At 42.3% G+C, this 23,291-nt stretch overlaps 1 protein-coding gene across 2 annotated transcripts in view; it reads right to left on the reverse strand.

Annotated features, from left to right (window-relative positions):
* The window catches only part of ARHGAP22 (Rho GTPase activating protein 22), an 83,966-nt gene that overhangs the window by 31,765 nt on the left and 28,910 nt on the right, over positions 1 to 23,291 (reverse strand). Inside the window, exons 1-2 of one of the 2 annotated variants that reach the window (XM_030241075.2) lie at positions 18,688 to 18,783; positions 1,523 to 1,651 (exon numbers count right to left, since the gene is read on the reverse strand). In XM_030241075.2, coding sequence (XP_030096935.2) covers positions 1,523 to 1,651; positions 18,688 to 18,739 — 181 coding nt within the window. In that variant the 5' untranslated portion in view covers positions 18,740 to 18,783. Of the gene's footprint in view, positions 1 to 1,522; positions 1,652 to 18,687; positions 18,784 to 23,291 lie in introns of those variants that run through there. The other variant, XM_030241076.2, reaches the window with a different exon arrangement.

The following is a 23,291-nucleotide window of genomic DNA, read 5'->3' on the forward strand; positions in this document are numbered from 1 at the left end:
GAAACTACTTCAAGAGACAGACAAAACATAAGCAAAACATGAAGCCAAATTTGCACTGATACCAGCAGTGCTGAAAATATCATACCCTAAAGATGGCTATTGCTAGAGTACACTATTTGTCATGACTGAATGTCTCCTCCCTCCTCAGAGTATTTCTTGAGTGCACATTGCAAATTTATAAAATACACACCATAACATCAACTACAAACAGCTACAGAAATACCAGCTCTGGGATTCTGAGACTTCTGATGGAGGATCTGCACTGACCTCAGTCTAAAAGACCCTTCACTGTGGACTGGAATTCAGAAGGGAAGCAAAAGAAGCACATACTCATGTTTGAGGTGAAATTCTGGTAGTACAGTTTTCTACTAACAAAGCAGGCTTTTCCTGCCCACAGCACAACTGCATCACATGGAGCCTCAGATCAGGCACAAGCTAACTTTTGTGCCTCCACCTTTTCTGCTAAGTGAAAGAAGGAGCTTGGAAAGAATTGCATCAGTAGAGATTGTATCTCCTCCAGACAAACCAAGTGCTGCTACCCAGAGAAACCAAATTTCAAGAGTCACTTGAAACAAAACAAAACAAAAAAACCCCAAACCCAGGACAAAAGTTACTAACAAACACTAGGTCTTAGTACATCAAGGTCATTCCCCCCCCCACCCCGATCCAGGAAAACTAGTAACTTCATTTCAGCAAGAGTAATTGCATTACCTAACCCTTATCTGGCACTTTTTTATCTGAATCTTTCACAAGAGGCTGACAGCACTGTCTGCACATGATACCACAGTTTGCATGCACTCCATCAGTAGTACACAAGCCACTTCAAAGCACAGTGTCCAGTACCAGCCCTGCAGCTGGTACCAGCACCAACACCAAACTCAGAGAAGACATCTGTGAGTCCTTGTTCTATGCAAAACCAGAAAAACAACTCCTACCTAGTCTACAGACTTGAGAATTCAAAGATGGTGGTGTAATATCAACAATGAAAGTCTGGATGTTTTGTTCACTTTAACTACAGGGATTGCCAAGAACTGTATTACCCTACAGGTGCTCACTCAGCTGACCTCCGCTGGGCCCTGCATTAACTTAAAGTTCTGCTGTTTCTGGCTGTATGGATATTCAGGATGGGCATCTGCCCTCATGGAAGAAAACTGAGATAACAGGACAGAATCCTTCATTTCCATAAGGTCCACAAAACATTTTGCTGTAAAGAACTGAATACTGACAGCATTAGTATGTTTGTTACTGCCACCCATTTCTGACTGAGACAGTTATGCACTGTGGATGTGCACTCCCCTTTCATTCCTGTCCATCCCCTACAAAAAAAAAAAAAAAAAAAAAAAAAAAAAAAAAAAAAAAAAAAATCAACCCCATCCCTTGCTTCAAAACACTTCAGACAATCAGGAGCTTATCTAGACATCTCAATGATTTTACAGTGTTACACATATCCTAGTATCACAAGAATATGTTTTACCTTGAGGCAAATGTTTTAATTTATGTGCATGTGAGCTATTTGCAATACCTCCACCAAACGGAGCCCATATAACCCGTCGGATGGCTTTCACCCAATCTTCCATTTCATTCTGGGAATTAGCCATGAGCAGGAAAGCCTCATGATTGACAGGCATCTTTTCCCGGTCTCCTGCACCACCTGAAAGACAGAACACAAATCTCTTTTAGCATCCAGTTTAAAAGAGAGCAACCAAAGTTTAACACCAGCAAAAATCTCGGTCAAAATAATTAAATGACTATTTTAATTGAGCAGTTTTACAGACAATTCCTGCAGATGTGCTGTGGTACCCACAGAGCACAAGTTGATAGAAGATCAAAGCAGAAGTGCAAAATATGCATTTCCAGTGTGGGAAACCTGGAGATGTGGTATCTGCTGTCTCAGCAATAAGAAAAGTGAAAGCACAGGCCATAAGACTTTATAGGAAGAGTAAGAAATTAATTCCACCTACCTGTGCTGAGGTATTGAGAGATTTTTATCCAAAAGAGGGACCAAGTGGAGTGTAAGACATTTTAAAATGCTTCAGATGTAGAAGTCACAAGATCATCCATTTTCCCCAAGTCTCTGGGATATTTACAGTCTCAATACAGAGAAAGAGACCCATTCTGATTTTGGATCCCATTCAGAAGAAACTTGAGAGCTGGGGATAGGATTCTGACTCTTCCACTTGATGTAAAAACTTTAGGAGCTATTAATGTTGGTGTGCAGAAAAGCACTGACCAGAATATCAAATTCACTCGAGCTGTCACAAAAACTCCCTTGTGGATACTTCAATACTCGAAACATTTTGACCCTGCTTTTCCTGTTTCATTTTTAGGTCAGCACTCACTCCAACAATTTAAATCTTCCCCTCATCCTTCACTTTATGTTCCAGAGCTGGATACAACCTAGTGGTGCCACATAAACACACAAAAGCTTTGTTAGAAGAGCCTCTGTATGAAAAGGCTACTGATCCTGCCCAATTCAGCAGCTGCATCCCCAGCAGCCTGGAGCTTCCCCATCACCATGGAAACTGCCTTGGGCTTTGCTACGGAGATAACATCTGAGCTGTGTGTCACTGTCATTTCCATGCTTACATGGCTTTCAGCACCTACTGGCAAGCTAAAGCTGCCAGCCTGTGCTGAGCAGCTGAGATTGCCTGCCCGTGGAATTCAGAGATAAGAGCAGCATGATGGCATGCTGTGGTTTCTGCAGAGCTGATTTCCCATACACAGAATATGTGCTTCTTAAATCCTTGCTAATCTGGGGAGAGAGGCAAGCTGGGAGCTGCCTGCAAGCCAAGGAAATACTTTTTCTTCCTATTAATTGTTTTCTTGCCTTGACACACTCATGGAACATTTATTGATTTGCAAAGCAGAAGTGGTAAAATGAGATGCATTGGGAAGTATTTAGTGGTTCTTTGAGAAGCAATTCACTGAACTGGGAAACTGAGGCAGTCTTTCAGTAAAGAGGAGAAACAGCAGCCACCAGGGACTAGCTGTGGAGCTTAAGAAAAAAAACCATGATGCCTTTTCCCCACATGTACCCAAATCCTCTTGGACAGTCTTCTGTTTTTTGATTTACTGAATTATTCATATTCCTTAAGGTATGTAAGAGAGCAGCTCTCTAGCTCAAGGCTAGGTGCAGGCATCTGAACAGATCAATGTCCCACCATCTTCCACTGCAAGGATGACATACTTCATCCTCTGCATGCAAAACTGTCTGTGCAGCAAACTGCAGCCTGTGAAATTCCTGCCACTGCCTAAATCTTTTTTACCTGCATACTCAGCCTCATGGTGAATGCAGAGTTTGTGATAATTCTAATTCTTGCACCTTACCCAGCTGACCTACTGACACACCCTTTCTCATTATCAAATGTTTCATAGGAGAGACGACTGAAAGAGGCTTTCCACAGCCCTCAATACACATCAGAAATGGGTTTGCCAGGATGTGGCATTTGGCAGAGAGGTGGCCTGAGCTGAAGTTAGGCCATCGTTCTTCAAAGGAATTGAACAGCCTCAGAAAGACATTTACTGTATGGGTCCCACCACCAGCAAACAACTGAGTTTGGTCAAGATTGAAATACACCTTGTTCTTAAGTTTAAAGGGATCAGCTGAGATCTTGCCCACCCAAGCCATGAAGGGCAAGAAGAGACCAGAAGCTTGTCTTAGAATTAATCACAAACTGTAAATTCAGCGCAATTAGCTGCACTAACCCATACAAAGACTGCCATAAGAAGCACAACAAGCAGAAAATGATGGATTAGTGGACTTCTGCAAAACCAGCATCTGCATCTTCCCAAGGAATTACTGTACCAGAGGGACCTGACTACAAGTCCCCATCCCCTAAGATGCTACTTTGGACCAGCCAGCTGCTTTCTAAACCTTCAGAGACAGTTTTCATGCAAGTATTTAGGGGAAAAATATAAAAACATTTATACTTCTATTTGAGTCTGCAAAAAGCAAAAACTGGATGGGAAAAGCAGATTTCTGTACACACCAGACCTGAGATTCTGCCAAAGACTACATATAGTTCCTCCATGTTCAGCTTTCCCCACTGAAACTTGAAATAGGAGCAAGGCCATGACCCTACAATCTGCCTGTGGGAGAGTCAGTAGTGCTAGACATGTAAGTACAAGCAAATGAAAGCAACTCCACACACGAAGGCCAGCTTAGAAATAAGAAATAAGCACTTCAGAATTGCTTATGTTAGCATAATGTGACTATCCAGTGGCAGAGCATGGAGACCCACCTGTAAACATTATTCTTTTTAGTAACATTTTACTCATATTTCTTTGTACACTTGGATGGTTCCTTCCACTACACCCTTGAGGCATCAAGCAGAAAAATTAGGGGTTACTAAAAGGCAGAGTTCAGACATTGTTGTGACATTCAACAGCTTTTCAGTGTTGGTAGTCACAAGACAGAGAAGCAGCCAATTCAAACACCTAGATCTTCTTAAAAAACCCAAAAACCCCAACAATCTCCACAAACAAATAAACAAACAGCCCAAGGAAATAATGTCACAAGAAACTTCTTTGAAGTCTAGATTTTTACCTGAAATTCACAGATGATTTCTTTTATGGGCTCAGACACAAAGCAGGATCCTACCATGGATTTCAGGTTTGAACTGGAAACACAACGTTCTATCAATTCAAACACATAAGACTTCAGGAATTGTTTTAGGAAAACAATTTCAAAGCTTCCTGCCCAGAAACACTTGGAGACAGAATTTTAGTTTTGCCTCTCACAGCAGGATGAAGTTCATATTCAGCTACTGAATTCACACCTCTTCTCTGCCACTAAGGGAGCTCCAACCCTTCCTCATCTTTAATCAAGCTTATAAACAAGAGACTGGGCCTCAGAGACAAACCCTGCATAGCTCAGGATTGCCACAGCAGACATTCCAGTCCTTTTGCTCAAAGCTACTTTAATCTCCAGACCAAAGACAAAATAAAACTGTCTGCAAACACAAACAGAGTGCAAGTGTGTCAGAAGACGTGGCAGGAACAGGGGTCTTAACTCTGGGGATGAACAGTGCACCTGCTTTAGCATTAGCCTGTGACCAGGGCATCCTGTATTCTGTTGCCTGCTGCAGCCTTGCTGTGTATGCTGGACAGGATGCACTGGATTTCATCCTTGTCCACCAAGCAAGTTGGCAGCTCAATTTCCCTCTCATCCAGTGTACAGAAACCAAACAACCTGAAGAGTGGCAAAGGTGATGGCAACCACGTCAGCATAAACAGTGCACGTAAGAGTTCAGAAGGATTAAGAGACTTGTTTGGTTGTTGCTCCCCATCAAAAGGGCTGCAGGTCCCAGCTGACTTGAATGCTCTGCTGCCCCTGTGCCAAGGTACCTTTGCCAAAGTGCTTCACACACCCTGGGAGGTATCTTAGCCTGGGGGAACAGTTTAGCTCCAGGCCCCCAGCATCAGTGCACAAATGCTTTCTTCTCTCCAGGACCAGACTAACTCAAGCTAGCAGAACTGCTCTCCTCTGCCTCTACTCATGGTTTCTTAATTCCATATGGCCTGGGAGCCCTGCCCTGCTAATGGCAGCAGTCACCTCAGAGAAATGTCCACCTCCCAATCCTTAGAATTGATCCTCCTTTCAACTTTCCCCCCATGCCTCACAAAAGGAAAGGTTAAATCCAAAAACACTGGGACTAAATCTTGCTAAAGGTGAGATGGGGTGCTGCAACAGCAGCAGGAGTCACCATCTACTCTTCAAGGCCCTGTTTACTGAACATTCTTTTTTTTGACCATCCTTCGACTGGAAGGTACAAAACATAAGGGATCATTTTGTTATATTTACTTGTCCTGTCCTGTGTTCCTGTTCAAAGAACCTGCAACAGACAGGCTGCATCTGCCTTTGTACAGCTCTCCCCAATGAGGAAAAGCTTGAATTTTTTTGTTTGCCTTGAACCTCCTTCACTTAAGCTTAACCTTCTTAAAATCACTTGTGAAGCCAAGCCTTAGATCCCCTTTGTCTGTGTGGAAAAGAAATTTGTTGCAGAAATTCAGCAGGAACAGGACTGGCAGTTTCTTTCTTTGCTTCGGTAACTTCTTTTACTTCCACCTCCTCCCTCTGGCTTGCCTTTCACCCATTTCTTACATCATTCCCCTTACTGATGTGCTTGTGTACTGTCCTTGTATGAGAAGTTACCCAGTACAGCAGCTAGTGTAGGTGTGCACACTGCCCTGTTTGTTGGGTGGCTGCAGGGCTTTGGTGAGGACAGCAGCTGCAGCGCTGCCAGGGAGGGATTCCAGCGGCAGCTCCGGGCGGGATGGGGAAGGGTGGCTGGGGGAAAACACTGTCCAGCTGACACGTCTGCCCTCAGTGCTGCAGCAGGTAGTGACAGGAAGCCTCTGACTGCAAACAAGCAGCAACAAAGGTCTTGACAAATGGTCAGAAACTAGCACTCACTGCTGAGAACAACTGCGATGATTCATCTTCCCTGACCTGGTCTTTATGATTGACTCCAAGGTGAGCACCAGAATTTGGGGCTCAAAGGTCACCCTGATAATGAAAGAAGGTGAAAAATGAGGAGATAAATTCTGACAAGAATAAGGGCAGCTCTGTTAGAGAGAATCCTTCTCCGCACAGCAGGGAAAAAAACCCAAAGAAAACCAATCTTGATCTTTGGATCAAGAGATGAAAGAAATATCAATGAGTAAGCAAAAGTTCATTAAGAATGCCTGGAATAGACACTTGAAACCTAATTCCATTTCTTCACTCTTCTTATCTTTGATTACAGCTAATGTTGAACCTCTACCCTGAGCACTTTCCATCCCAACCAAAGGTTTTCAAGAGGCTGAATGCTGGAGACAGAGCCTGTCTATTACAGCTGAACCCTGGGTTAACCTGTAACCAGCATCAGTTTAAACTTCTCTGCTTTTTAAAATATTTTTTTCCTGAATTATTATTTAATAAAAGAAGAAAATTTCTGTGAATATGAAACTCTTCTTGAAATGGGCCATTTAAGCTGCCTGAAACATAGAAAAAACAGCAGGCAAAATCTGAAGTAGCCAAGGAGTAAGATAAAAACAAGGAAAATGGGGGTTTTCCCAGTAGGGGTATGATTTGTGAGGAATGAAACAGTACAGTTAACAGTGATGTGTGCTTGCTATGATTTTTTTTTTTTTTGTTTGTATCTGTCCATCTATCCCCACCCACCCATCTATTTATATAAGGAATACATGAGTTGGAAGTTGATTTGGAGCTGATGCATGATTGTATTTTAAAAGGCATACAAGACTAAGAAAAAACAAGGCACAAGAATTTGGTATCATGTGGAGTGCAAATGAAAGAAACAAGTTTTGAATCAAAATATGTTCACTGTGTCACAGTTCCAATGGACAATATAATCACATTCTTTTCTAAAGAAACAGACACCTTTGTAGGTGAAAGGTATTTCTTTTCCACAGTTTGGAAGGAGCTTAGGGGGATTTTAGCATTTAACATTCATTTGGTCAATGAGAAAAAGGAAATTTTAAATACCTTTCATTGTAATGAGGAAGTTCAGCCCAAACTGACACAGCTCACATTTTCTTAGGGCAGGATTTACAAGCATGCACTAAAATCTCATTGACTTCTCAGTCAATTAATAAATGTCTAATTTCCTTAAGCACTTTTTATTTTGCCAAGTTCCATGGTAGTTATAAGTAGAAGTTAATAAAATTTTCCAAATCAAAATCACTGCAAAGGATTTAGATGTCTGCAAATGGTTTTTTGGTACCATATCTTAGACTTCATCCCAGAGAATAAAGTAAAAGCAGGAAAACATTCTAAAGCCACTGTCATCTATTAAGCAATCCAAAAGCCCTGTGATCTCTTCTCCCCTCCCATTCCTTCTATGGTTTCAGAAACCATTAAACTGCTTTAAAAATGCACCAACAAAGAGATGAGACCTCAGAGCTGTGGTTTCTTATGCAAAAACATCTGACAAGATTTAACATGAACAGAGTCACTAATAAAGCTTCTCTGTACTGGTACACGGACTACAGAAATCCCTCACAAACCTAAGGCTGCGTCAGTTGTCAGTTTCAAGGGCAGGATTACTGAAAGTATATGAAAGCAATGAAGATTTAGTTTAATCTTTGACCTGTGTCTAGTTAGCTGGACTCTCCCACCTGAAGATGTCTTTCTTGATAGTGCATGTGACCTTATTACTCCAGATTTTTATCTATTAATTAAAGTGAAGAACTGTTTAAGACTACCGACCACTTCAAATGAAGCAATGCTTGGAAATAAACAGAGCCCATATTCCAGGTAGGCCAAATGCTAGCTAAGTGATGTCACACTCCAGGAATCACAGCAAGCAGAATAAAAAGTGAGGCAAGGTAAGAGGAAGGGAGAAAAATAACTTCAAGTACTCTTCAAGAAAAAGTAAGTAACTTGCACACAAGCTTCACCTTGAACTTCTGCTTGTAAAACCTGCTTACATGAGTTCAGTGCTGTGTAATGCTTGAGTCTAATTTAGCAGATTTTTTCCTTAATGTGCTTTATCTGCCCTTGTCTGAACTTCTCAAAGTTTCAATTAAAAAGGCTCTGACATTTTTAAGTTTTATTTCTGGCATTAAAAACATATTTATGGTACTAGTACACCCATGCTCTTAGGTCTCTCTATTTTCAGTTATTTGCAATTTTAGAGAAGAGAGTACTACTATGCTGCCTGGGATGTGCTGCTCACTGTGGCCATGAAGTACAGCTCAGGGACTGAAGTGACTTCACCGTGGAGAAAAGGCCACTTCTACTGCAGCAGCCCAATATTTAGAGTTCAGATGAGCCCAGCATAACATGCCACTAGGGACACAGCATCCCCCTTGTACCAGCACAGCTCAGGCACCAATCCCTCCCCCTTCTGCCCACTACTGTTTTGCTCCATAAAAGGAACAGACATTAACAATGATCACACTGCCTCCCCAAATACAGGGGTTTCAGGCTTGTGAAATGTGCTCCCAACACCAAAGAGTATCCCTAAACACAAGCTGTATTTTAACTGCTTTGTTATCAGCTTCTACTAGCTAGCAGCAAGGGATGAAAACTTTCCAACATGGTCACAGCTAGCTTAGGAGGCCAGCAAGGAGGATTGCTAAGAGGAGCTAATCAGCAATAATGAACATGAGCAACAACTACTACAGCAGCAGTTTCTAGCAGCTGCACGACACCACTTCACCTTTGTGGTGACTTGCAGGTTTCATCCCAAGTGAGAATTCCAGAGCACCAATATTCTAATCACGTCCAAAGATGCCTCAGGTGTTAGACTGCTTTCAACCCTTCTGGCTCTTGACTCAAATAATAGCTCCTGATAGGAGGTTACTGTGGGGATTGAGCATGTTCCATTCAAAGCCTGCATCATAACAGAGGCTTCTTAGGTGGAGCTCTCACTGTGCAATGGCACTTTCACTGCCTCTTACAGCAGTACCTACTGACAAAGCAGACAAGTTTAGGGCGTAGTGCTGCCTCCGCCAATGCTAATACTGCTTTCCTTGCCAGAGCTCCCAATGGGAAAGAATCTGAAAGTGTTGGGAGCCTAGGCATAGCTGCAGTTCATCTTCTTCCATTCACACACAGTTGTGCTCCAGAACTCGCAAACCTTTCCTTTAGAATCTGTCTGATATGTCACCAGCTCTCAGGGAGCTGTTCACTTCATTATCTGCCCACGTTAGAAAAACAAAAAACTTCTACCCCTCTCTGCAGGTGTGCTGGGGGGGGGCAAGGGAGAAAGAAGTAATTTCATCCCCTCATGGAAGAAGACTTTGTGATGGCAAGAGGGGATGACAAGGGGGAGCAAGACATTGTTTCCCCCAGAAATTCTGCTGACAGCCTTGCACTAACAGTAAGCTGCTTTCCCTTACCCTCCTTCCTTCCACTCCAGAAAACTAACCCTTACTGCCTTTCCTTAGCAAATTTCAGATCTGGAGAGTTCCAATGAGCCCAGACCTTTATGGTGATGGTGTGGAACTGCCTGGACTATGTGCCTACAGTCATTTTGCTAACCTCTGATTCGAAAGGAGAGGAAATGAATTATTTCTCAGGCCAGCAGAAGCCACACACTCACAATTTAGGCCACCTGGCAGGAGCTGTGTGTCTGTCCTGACAAGGCACATTGCAGCAGGCACCTAAATTAAGTCGACTTAATTTGAGGGTACAAAAAGGAAACTACAAATATATGTATGAAAGACTCAGAAAATAGTAGCACAGTGCAAAACAGACCATATGGTTCCACGTGGTTCTCCAAAGCAGCAAGTGCTCAACACTTCTGAAGAATGTATCAAATTATACATTCCAACTGTGGTTATGTTTACATGCTATTATAAGCGAGGAAATTCCTTCCTGACCAAAGATGATGATACTTCATGCTTTGAAAAATCTGAATGAAAATGACTGGATAATTCTTATGCATTACCATGCAACCACAAGTAATTTTCTAATTCTCATAAATTCCTTTAAATCTTTGACACCAAAAACAAAAGTTGACAAAAATTTTATGTTCTGACACGAAATTACTTACCATAACATCAGAATAGTGAATTCTTATCTATTTTTCTTTAATAATTTCATATTGGAGAGATAATATCCAACTTCTGCACTCTTTCTGAACTGTTATGCTCACATTTTCCAGGTCTGCTCAATGACAGGAATGAAGTAGTTATGCCTTCTGAATACATCTCTCTACAACCACATTCTCCCTCCACTTGCCCCTCATATGCCTATTTTTGATTTCTCCTGCACTTAATACACTATGAAACCAAAGACACCCTCACTGTATTTTTAAGACTACATGTCTCCCATCTTAGCCAATGCTCTGAACCTTGAAATAAAGAGAATGGAGAGGAAGACATCCACTGGTAAAGCCTAGGCTGCAGATGCCAGAGCTTCTAGCTGAGCCTGTAAAGACTGTGATTCTCTGTAGACTGAATACAGAGTACTGCAGAAATTCAAGCCAACCAATTACAAACATTATTATCTTCTTTAGTGAAGTAACTGAAGCTTTACAAGCACAGTTTTGGCAGCAGTAAATTAATGGACTATCATTAAGGACTTAACAGTTGCAGACTTTGTTTTTATAAAAAACGAAGCTATTTGTCACATTAACACAGAAAAAGGACTGAAATGCCAAAGCATATATACTGTAGGCCTTTGGCAAAATGTTGACAAGTTTGAGGAAACCCTTGCCAATACTAATGATGAGACAATGCAGATGGAAGTACTGCTGATCCACATCCAAAGTAAGGAGCTCAGGGATATTCTGATCCAAGTCTGTAGCCTTGTTACAGTTTGCACAGACTAACAGTTTTACAGCAGCACCTCCTCCTTAGCCTGTATCTGGCTAAGCACTGAGTGACCAATAAATCTTCTGAGCATTCCTGTAGCCCACAGCATTCCCCACTGTCACAGCAACGCTCCTTGGGAGAAGGTGGGAAGTACAGGCTTGTCACTCAGAACACAACTCAATGGCTAAAGGACTCCAGGCTGGGCAGTGCAAAAAGCTCTTTATTGACAAGGGAAACTAAAAGAATTTCCACGAAGGAGCACAGCAAGGAAGCAAATGCTCAGCAGACATCGCAACTCGCAGGAGCCTGCCCCAAAAGTCCTGAAGGCTAACACAGGTGTGTACAGCAACCAAGTGTAATAGAGCAACCTTCTGGTGTGAGAGCACATTTGCTGCATGGATGACCACACTGGGCAGCCAGACTCTGTAACTACACCCCAGTTATCTCCAGAGCAAGAAACACTGCACATGCAGTTTACATGTGGCCATTTTAAGACCCACATATTCTGGGGAAACCCAGCCATCAGTATTTTATGCTGTTTAAATACAGAAGCTGAGTTCTTATCCCAAAGAATTGAGCCTTGCTCAATGCTTGTTGTGGTGTAGTACTTAAATGGAAATGCCAGCATTGATATTTGAGCTGATTCTGCCAGTGGTATGAACGACATAAATTAAATCTAATTACACAGATTTAGGCCACAGAGAACTAGAACTTTCACGAGACCAGCAGAATATCACCCTCACCATTTGGAATGGCCTCTATAGGCAATAGATTTGTTTATTTTTATGCTTATAGAAGCAGAAAGCCCATTTTGAAAATGCTGACATAAGTTGGGCTGTTGCACAGATTCACTGAGCCTGGCTGGTCCACGAAGAAAAATGCAAGGAGGAAACACATATCTGCCTTGTGAGCCTCCTCTCTCTCCTCACCCTGCTCCTTTCTCCAGGGCACAGAGCTGTATGCAGCCATTGCAGGCAGAATGTGTTATAAGAATTTGTCTTTGTAGTCAAAGGCATAATAACAGCCAGAGACCAGGATCTGCTCAGCCAATGACAGGGCATGTATTAAAAAGCCTTCCAGCTTCCCTTTCAAAACAAAGAAATCTTGATAAGCCTAAAGGCAGCAGCTGCTGTCAGCAGCATGCAGCCCTCCTTACCTTGGGGACACCTGCTGAGCTGCTGCCTGTTTAATATTACATTAAAACAGCAGCTTTCCAAATAATGAATTATGTATCTACAATGAAGCTGTGGTACACAGGGGGCTGGGAGGACATGGTTCAGAAATCGAAGAACCATTTGGGCTAATGGTCTGCAAGGCTGGGAAAAAAAATTACTGATGGCTTCATGATTTATCAGCACCCAAGTCAGGCAATAGAAGAAATGAGGGGAGCGCAGCAAGTGCCCCCTACTCTTCCCTTCTACATTTTTTTAATTAAGAACAGTCAGATAAGTTTTAAAGTCCCTAGAAGGGGATATAAATCTAAAACATAGGGAAAAATAACAGGGCTATAAACTTGTATGGCTTGTGACTGCAGCCAGTTTCAGTGCTCTAGCATTAAAGACACAGAAGGTTCCACTGTATCACGTTCTTTATTTAAATGGTTCATACTGTGAAAACAGAAGCCCAAGACAGCAGTAAACTGTTGTCTTCAAAGTCTGGTCTCTGCCAGTTATCTCTAAATGAAAACTCAATCCCTGGTCTCCAAAGCAAATCTGCAAGCACTTGTCAAACAGACACAGCTTCTCCAGCCTTCCAGAGACGTTGTAATTCTCTTGCCTTGTTTAATTTAAGGTCACCAGTTAGGTGATCTGGATGCCTACTTGTGAAAGCATTACATGCTCGTAATGACCATAATGAAGGAGCATATTTCTAAGTGCACACTCAAGCACTTGTAAGGCTCAAATGCTCCTGTTTGTAGATATTCTACTCCTGTCTATGAGTCTAAATATGAGGAAGGCTGATTCTCAGGAAGCCAAGAGTAGAAAAAACTCTTTATACTCCTTATCCTAAGATGAACTTCATCTAGTCGAGTTCTGTTACTCTTCTGTCCAATTAAAAACATCCAGCACAGCTGGGATGGCCTTTTTCAAATATGGACCAGAAACACAACAGTAACTGCAAACCAATCATAAGTACATGAAAACAGAAGTGATGATGTCAGTGTATGCTATACCTATTAACAAATAAAGTAGCTAAAAAAGTTATTCTCCATTGTTGGAATATGCTTTTTACATAGAATAAGTGTTCTGGGAGAACAGGCACAGACACTGGAACTACTTTCCCAGGTTATATTGTGCATCAGTGGAGAGATGCCTTCTCTGTATTTAACAAAAAGCCCCCAAAAGAATCCTTTGAATGCCACAGTGAGGAAGTCCTACATACCAGTGGAGAACTGAGATACAGAGACACTCAATGATTTCCAGTATGACACTGGCTATCAGCTAGCAGAGTCAGAATGAAAAACACAACTACCACACCCAGGCACCCAGATCAATCAAACATGGATTCTCACAAAGCAAGGAATACTGTTTAGAGGGTTGGTTGTGTGGAACTGCAAAGGCAGTGCCAGCCCTAGAAAGCAAGGAATGAAAGGAAAAAAGCTGAACAGCGTGAAGCTTGTCCTCCCAGCACAGGTTGGGAGAGGAAAGGAGGCCATTTTCTCACCAAAGCACTGCTCTCAAAATGGGAAAGCCACATAGGAAATTAGGAGTGTACTGTGTCTCACAAAGCTGCTGCTTCGCTCAGCAGCTCCAGAGGTTGCCTGGCACGTCCTCTCTCTGGAGAGTTTTAACTGGTGAGCTGCAGTCACTGCTCTGTCAGCAGCGTGCACATGGGTCACTGAGAGCAGCACAGGGCTGGCCAGCTCTGCCTCTAGAGCACCACAATTCTTGGCAGCACTAGCCTCTCTGGCTGCTGAATCCCAGAGCCCTGTGGAGACAGTGGCCCAGATCCCACAAAAGCCTAGATACTGATTGGATAAAGCCCCAATTCCACTCAGATTTCAATACTGATGAGGGAGATTGGCACCAGAGCCACATGGCTTTGCAAGTCATTTACTGAACAACAGACATGTCTCTGTGGTGTCCTGCCAGCTCCTTTCATATCTCCCAGCCCATGGAGTCCAGCACACCATTTCCTGGGGGCTCCAACAACTCAAAACAGTCAAGTGTACAGTCAGGACTGTGGACTCATCCTCTACACCCAAGCACCTTGCTTTAATCTCAGATACCACCTCAGGGTATCACCATTGCATGCTTGCACCTTGCTGCATCCCAAACCTCTGGAATGAATTTATTTGTTGGGATTTTTAAGACTGATTCCTAGTCAAGGAAACAGTCCTAGTAAATAACACACCAGTTAAGAAGTAAGAATTATCCAGGCCATTTTCTGCCTCATCATGAGGCTTTTGTTCTACTTTCTGAGCTGGAGAATCCACCAGGTAAGTGCAATAAAGAGTTTAATAAAACACAAAGGGTTAGGGTCACATTGCTTGGGCTTCATAGTTGAAAGAAAAGTCACACACCACCACAATTTCCAGGTGCATCTAACGATGGATCTGTCTAAGCTCCTTTTTTCTCTCCACTAACACTGCTATATCAAACTGGAGATATAATAGTTGAGCTAACTGCATGAAATACTAACAGAAAAGCAAACTCACAGTGGCCCCTTTTCAGCATGACTGCCACAGATGCAGAGCATCCTCATTTACTATCCTCTACCTCATTCCCCACAAATCATAGTGTTGTGTGGAGTGAATGCTTCCTTTTGCCAGGATAGCCCTCAAATTTCATAATGTGTATAAAACCATCCACTCTGTGAGCACATCAGAGGAGGAAAGAATCAGGCACAGACAAAATGAAGCAGAAGAGGTAACAGAGCTCAGGCTCAAATCCTGCCATTAGCATGACCAGCCTTGGACCACCCAGAGACAGAAGCTTTAAGAATACTAAAAGCAAAGCTGAAAGTCTTGTAGGTCGACATCAGGCAAAAATGACCTGTCAGCCATCAAATATCCTGAGGTTGCTGGGCATGGGCTGCTCTTCTCAGGCAGCAGCCAGCTGACCCCCTCCCAGGAGTGGCAGCCACATCACTTGTCTGCTGCACATGGCATTTTCCCCAGCAGTTCCTTTTGCTGAACACAAAGGGTGAGCCCACAACATTAAAGAACACTCCCCTCCTTTGAAGTTTAGGTTGTTTGGCTTGCCTGGCTACAAACTAAAACTGCACCTTAATCTTTCAGCTTTGAAGTCCTGTAAATCTACAGCTGCAGAAAAGTAAGGACCACTTGGCAACAAAACATTCATTATTAAATTCTTTTCAATTAAAGTGGAAAAGGCTTTCCTGAAGCTGAAACTTTCTTTTTTGCCCACTAGAAATGAAGACATAAGTGAAAAATTGACAGTGACTTGCCAGATCAGAGGCAAATGTGACTATATGACATTTTATAGCCCAATTTTAAATAGTATTGAGCCAGGAAATAGCCAAAGAAAACAAAAAAATATTGGAAAAAGACATGAGAAAACGGAAGGTTTTAACAACAGGCTGCAGAGGTTAATAAATAGTTTCACTGTTTTGATGTCTTATTTAAGGTGTGTGTGTGGATGGAACTGATAGGAGTTTGATTGAGGTTAAACTGATAATAGGAAAAAACAAAGGAATTTTAGAATCCAGAATCTGTCATTGCTGCATGTTTAACAGAGGGTATGAGTAGGGTAAGGCTGTGTCACCAAATGAGACCTACAGGAATTCTCCACAGGCCCAACAGCCTGCATAGCAAAGGATACACAGCAAGAGGGAACACCGTTCTTTGGCTTGGGTGTTTCATTTCAGGCATGTCTGGAAACTCTTGGCAGCCTCCACAAAAACAAGTAGAGAATTAATTCAAAACACAGTGTGGCCTGGCCTGGAATACTAGTGTGGAGATAAAATGGTGCATTGTGAGAATAAATCTCACTTGGAAAGAAACAGGCTTCAGCTACAACCTGGTATAAAAGGGCTAAGCCACAAAATCCTGCACTGCCTGGCATTTCAGGCTATAAGACTTTGGAGAATCATCTTCCAGTTCCCATCTCTGCTGACCACTTCTTGTATTAATCTAGGCAAGTTCCCTCTCAAGGCTGAATCAGGAACATTTACCTGGGAGTTCTGTTTCCCATTCAACCAGTATTTCTGGCCATGAACTTGTCCATAGCCTAGCCTGGCTTCTGTCCCTAAGCCATCTGAACCTGTGGGAAAGAGACCACAGATCCTACACTAATCTCAGTGTTCCTGATGGTTTGCTCCTTCCCTGTTCAGAGACACAGAGAACAGCAAGGTCAGAACCACTGGAGCCTGTGGCTACTACAGTTCTTATGCAATCACATTTTTGATGCTATGCCTAGGGCACTCTGCTCATTTAGCGCCTTTGAACAACCACATTTACTCACTGGGAAGGATGTCCTCATTCAGATGACAGTAAAACCCTCTGCAAATTAAGTGCTTTCTGAAAGGGAATTAAAGGGGATTGCCTTAAGTGACTGGAAAGTGGCTCAAAAGCTGTCAGAAGTCCAGCTTCTTCAAAGCAAGATTAGGGACAGACTGACACTGAACAGCTCACGGAGAGGCTCAGCTACCTCAGCATTTCCCACTCAGACACACACGGGTTTAGCACTGCCCTTCCCAGAGAGTCTGGGTAGCAAGAAGAGAAAAGATAGCACACAGCAGAGAGAGCACCAGAAGGAATCAGGAGTCTCTACTCTGCCAGCAGGCCTGATTCAGGAGGTGTTCTGGACAGTTTGATGGATCTAACACATCAGATAGATTTTGGCAGAAACAGGCTCCAAGAGGGAACACCCTCAGTTCAGTTGGCTGACAATTTTCCTGTTGGTAGTGACTCACTAAGAGTACAACTGGCTGCTGCTCCCTGAACATCCCTCAGTCATCTCTCAAAAGCCCAGCTTTACCTCTCCTGGCTGCACCACCTGCAATGCAGACAGAGGTAAGGCAGGTATCTTTCCTCAGCCCCTGCCTAGAAACACATTGCTACTGTGGCCCATTCCATTAGGGAACGAAGCACTGGACAGCTGGGTTCCCCCAGGAGATGAGCAAAAACCATCCTATGCCCCCTTGTAAAGTGGCATTTATATGTACATATGTACAACCAAACTCTAAAAACGAATTTTTCACAATCAAATTAACAATCCGGTTATAATACCTTTTCCCTTCTTTCTAACAAAACCTTTACTGAGATGATTCTATCCTTAGGAATTTCTGAATTATTGTGTGAATTTGCCTACGTGCGTACACATTTCACTCAACAAAATACCAAATAGTTGGAGCCAGCATCTATAGGTCAGCTTAACTAAATTATCACATCTCAACTGCTAGTTCTTGTGCAATCCCATTTTAAAATAGAAAGCCAGAAGAAAACAAAAAGGTAATGCAAATTTGTGTTCTTTATTTCCAAAACATTTGCCTCATCTGTACACCAGTGATGAAAACCTATACAATTCCCATTTGCATGTATCCCTTAGAAAAAAATAATGTTCAAAAAGGAATTAGAGAAATGCACATATTAAATAAACACCAACATTCATAACTGCCAAGTAATGTATATAGAATTAGCCAGGTGAGTAAGTCAGATTGCTCAGATCCTGTGGAACTAATGCATGTCCCAGACACATGAAATCACTGCCATTCACCTTTATGCAAACCCCACATCTGGACTGCTGGCTAAACAACAAATGGCACAATGAAGACACACGCAAAGGGAGGAAATAATTTACAATCAACGTGTGTATTGGGACTTTACTACACTTTCAATCTCTACAATGCTAGAGGCAGATTGCTCTCATGAAGAGTTTTGTATGTACCTGGAGAAAAATCAATATTTCCTGAAAAGCCCCCCACAACAATTCACAAAGTGAGCCTCTTAACAGCAAGCTGAAAAATCTCTGTGGAGTCATGCACTCAGGTACCCCTACACGGGAGAGATGCTAAGAGGAAATGTGCTGTTTCTTCACTAAGTACAATTTAATTTATTATTTCAGCCTAGATTGAAAATAAAATGCTCCTTTTGCACAAAAGAGACAAAAAATAGTGGACCATCACTCAGCTGCCTACCTAAACTTATCTGTAACAACAAACACACATATTGTCTGTTGCTGTTTTGTTCTGCATGCCTGTGCAAAACACATGCTCCATGTTTAAAGAGTTAAACATCTTCTCACTTAGTCGTCTTTTCTGAATGTAAAACACAAGATAAAAACATACACTGTATCTTGAACCAAAACTGCACACAGCCTAGCAAAACCCCCAGTGCTAAACGACAGGCAGCATGAATAGATCCATTTCCACTGCTTGGTAATTCAAAATAAATCCTTTACTGTGATTTAAAGCAAAACAGACAACACTAAACACACCAAAGATATCTTGACTTACCCTTTCGGAGACACTTGCTTTTCTTAAGATATTTGGCAGTAAAAAACGGCATGGCTGCAACACTGAGGTTTCAGCCAAAGCTGACCTTTTATGATCAAGTGCTAAGAGCAAAATGAACAGACCAAAGAGAGAAAGCAAATTATTATACCAGATCTTTAAAATGCTCAGAGATGAGCAAAGGGAATTCAGAGTGGGATAAAGTATGTCAAGTTGCACGGTGGGGATTGCAGATATCTTTCTGCTCATTAGCACTGCTGTTCCAGTTATTTAAAGTGTGCTCGGGGGAAATGAGGACAATTTCCATGACAATATGTACAGTATCATATAAGGAGGAAGCATTTTTTTCAGGCAGAACTTCTGCATTACTCAGCTGCTACAGCAACATATGTTGAAAATGAAAAAAAAGAAAAAAAAACCACAACAGGTTTGGATAACATTAAAAAAACCACCTGATTCTATTAACCAGTCCTTGTCCTGAGCAGAAAATGTAGCACTATAAATCTCCTGTCATGTCTCCGGGTTATCTCTTCAGTTCCTTCTTAGGCACTTCTGGTTATCTCCCTATTTCCACTTAGGCACAAGAAAACTTTCTTCAGGATGTTTAGATTCCAGACACTCATCCCACTACCCCATGCCTCAGTTTCCCTGTGTTTGAAATGGGGCAACAGTGTGACAGTGCTTTTATTTAAACAAAACAACACAACTAGAATCTTTGAGACTCTTGGGGCATGGGTAATAAGAGAAGAACCAGGGCTTAACCCCATTGCTTTGTCCTGTATAATTATAGCTGTTTATTTCCCCTTAGTCCATCATGCTGCTTTTAGGTCTCCTAAAAATATTTTGCTTTTATTCAACCATGATATCCTGATTTTGAAATTCAATCTTATTTCTGTTGCCTCTGCTGCCTCTCTGGAGTGTTTGAAGCAGTTTGGTATTGACTTCATATCTTTTTGAATTCCATATAGTTGGGAGAGCACATTTAAAGGCAATGACATTTATCAGTGTTTGCCTCCTTCTAGTCACCTACCTCTAATTCACTCAACCACCACAGCATATTGGTTGGGCAGGCAACACCTCATTCCTTGGAGTATAAAGGACAATGCCAGAAAATTTGACTGCCCAGTCTTGGGCATACTAATGTTTCTGTGCTTCAAGTCCTTGTATGTGAAATGACCCAAAGATGGAATTCACCCTTTTAAAGGTTCCTGGATTTATGGAAAAGGCATAAATACAAATAATCCATACTGCCAGTGGTGCTTTAGTGCTTGGCTTTTACTGATTCCAGCTTTTGGGGTACTGCCAAGTCATCAGTGCACTGAGATACCAGAAAGCAGCTACTTGTCAGCAAGGGAAAACGTTTTGCAACCTATAACCATTAACCCACTAACTGGATTTGAAGTCAGCTTTTTGGCAAAGGAACTGATCCAAAGGCAGCCAGTACTACTGTTAAAAGGTAAAAGAATATACAACACTATAATGAAGACTGTAAAAACCAGGGCTGCACTTCACAAGATATGGAGCTCCTAGCTGTGCCTTTTCTTGAACCATTTGTTGTTAGCATAGAAACAAATATTAAGTTTTTTGGGAAAGACAAGCTGTATGCTAAGGAAAAATCCATTCAGCAAGCCATCTGAAAAACTTCACCACAGTTTGGAATTCATAAATGCCATGATAGTCAATAGGATGTTATTGTTCTTGTATCTGTACCATCATACAAAAAACCTGAACCAAACAACTCAACAACTGTCTGCCCTTTCATTAGATAGTTTTGAAATCAGCTGACAAGCTTTCAGGTATAAATAATTCTTCCATAGTGCAGCTCAAACTAAGGTCAGGTTAACCTGATATTGTAAAATCCCATTTCGTTCTCATGCATTTATGGAGCAGAGAGGAACAGTAGAAAGGAAAGAGATGAGAAAAGAGTCCCTATGAGTCAGTGACACAGGCAAATGCCATCTGTGAGCCACTGCAGGCTGTGGGATGGACTTGGGGAATGTACAGTATCATAAAAGGAGGAAGCATTTTTTCAGGTAGAACTTTTGCATTACTCAACTGCCACAGCAACATAGCACCTTGGAATGGGGGCCCAACTTGCTGCTGCTGTGCCTTGGAGATGGCCCAACCTACACCATATTTCATCTGGAAACACTGCCTGATCTTGTGTCCCTCACACATTCTCCCAGATTTAACATAATTTACAGCTTCACAAATCTTTCCATGGATATCTGGAAAATATTTGGGGGGGGGGGGTGAATTTCCAACACTCCTAATTCCTTCCAGCAGACCCTAAACAAAAATTTGCTCTAGAGTCTAGTTATTTGGAAGGAGAAGTTAAACAGTCAGGACAAACTCTGAGTTCATTCCTGAACCTCATGACACTTCCTTGTGCTATCACTGTGTGGTACATGGGAAAAGATGTCATGCCCAAACATCCCTCAAAAAACCACCTTCCTCTTTGCCAGCAAACATGTCCCACATGCAGTGTCACACGAGACTGGAGTTCCTGGTGAACTAAGTCTGCCTTTTTGCACTCAGTAAATTAAAAAAAAAAAAACAAAACCCAACCAGTAAAAACCACAGCACAACCACAAGGGAACTCCCTTCTCTGCCAATTTAACACAAGGTCAAATACAGACTAATGCAGTAATCCCTCCAGCTGCCTAAGATCCTGGCCCCTTAATGACCTTGCACAAACCCCTAGTGCTTTTAACTCCAGTACCCTACATTCTGCCTCATTTCCAGCTCACTCTGCCCTTGGAGCTAAAAACAGAGGCTGCCCTCCTGTTAGACTTGCAATTTCCAGGGAGAACTTTGAACTCATGTAAACAAACATTTGTATCTCTCATCCAGTGCCTTGAAACACAGGATCTCTCTCTATCCCTCCCCACCTCCTACCACCACCGCCTACTTTGAGAAACCCTAAGACCTTGTATCTTCATGATGAGAGAACTGTTTATTCTTTATCTTCTGGTACTCTTCTGTTGCTCAGGCATAGCTTTCCTTAATCAGCTCTCCAAACAGACTGAAATCAGGTAAAAACTTCCATCCTGACAAAAATCTGGAGACACCAAGAAAAGAATAGAATAGAATGAATTGGACCCAAACCATCTAATGTTATCATTCATCCACTGTTAAGACTTCTTTCTTTAGTAATGCTTTTAGAAAGGGCTAGGTACAACTTAGACTGCAGGAAATCTAATTTTTTCTGCTATGTGTCATTGTAATAAAACCACATTAACATACAATTAGTGGGTTTTTCCTCTTTTACTTATCCTCCTTCCTCCAACCTCAGATCCCAGTTCAGAGAGACTGACTTGGGAGTGCACAGAGCACAACCTTTACTATTGGCAGCAGGCTAAGTAGTGTGGAGAAAAGCACCCATAGCTCTTCATTACTGCATTTTCTGTAACACATTTCAGTATCAGGTTTCAAAACACTTTACTGAAAGACAACATAATCTTCTCCACCTTACAGATGGGATCTGGAGAAAGGGACTGTGACTTCTGTATAACCACCACACGATTAAAAAAGGGAACAACAGGGAGATTTTTCCCATATGTAAGTGAGCAGCACATAGCTTTTTGGTTCCTCTTCTCTCTCCCAAGAACAGAGAGGCCCAAGAAAATTTTACCATCTTAGATGAGCACTGAAATGACTGGCAGCAAACATGAAAACTCCTCATTTCTATTAAAGGTCATTAGTTGTTTGCACACGTTGAAATTTTCCACTGAATTGCAGCCTTGGGGGATTTTCTGTGGTTATTTCCCACCTGGGCCCTGTTAGCATGAATCTCAGAGAGAAGGGCAGTAAGACACAACCTTATTGTCACAAGATCTCATCACAGACTCTGTGACCAGGCTGTGTGGCTCTCACGGTGCCCCAGTGCCAGTGAGGGGTGGGCAGGAGTGAGGAGCTGCCCTCCACCACCATGCAGTAACACCTGCCTGCTCTGGAGTGGCAGCTGGTGGAGAAGCAGGTGCTCCCTTCCTGGCTCCAGCACCGTGTCCAGGATGGAAAGGGACCAAGGCTCTGCAGCCCAGCAGGGTAAACCAGCAGGCAGGTGGCTGTCAGAGGATGGCAACACAGTGTGCCAGGCAAAAGCTGCTCTGCTTTGCAAGCCCAGACACAGGAGTGATACCAGATGACTGCAATAATACCTCAGACTGCTTCCATTCACCCAACTCCTATTTTATCAGATGAAAAGAGCATGCACTCAGGGTACCAATTTAAAAAAAATTCTCCCCCCTACAAAGTGACCAGGGGAGATTTCTATCTGTTGCTGATTGGGCTGATAAAAGCAGGGTTTTTTTTTCCTTTCAGCAGTTTAGAACCAAGCCTGCCCTAGAACAAGTAGGGTCATTTTAGTCTGTGACCACATACATAAATTGTATCTGCAGAACAAAGGAATCTCAGGTCAATTAAAAAGATCCTGTGGCTATAATATTCTTCTTGGAAGATGCCATCTACATATGCTTATTACAGCCACATAAATCCCACCCCCTCATTCGCCTCAAGCAAAGTAATTGTCTTTAAAAGCAAGCAAAATAATTATTTTTCCAACATACTTGTCATCATTAATTATGGCCAGAATAGCCAAGTAGGAA

This window comes from Serinus canaria, chromosome 6 (assembly GCF_022539315.1).
Source record: "Serinus canaria isolate serCan28SL12 chromosome 6, serCan2020, whole genome shotgun sequence".
In the NCBI taxonomy this organism is placed as follows: domain Eukaryota; kingdom Metazoa; phylum Chordata; class Aves; order Passeriformes; family Fringillidae; genus Serinus; species Serinus canaria.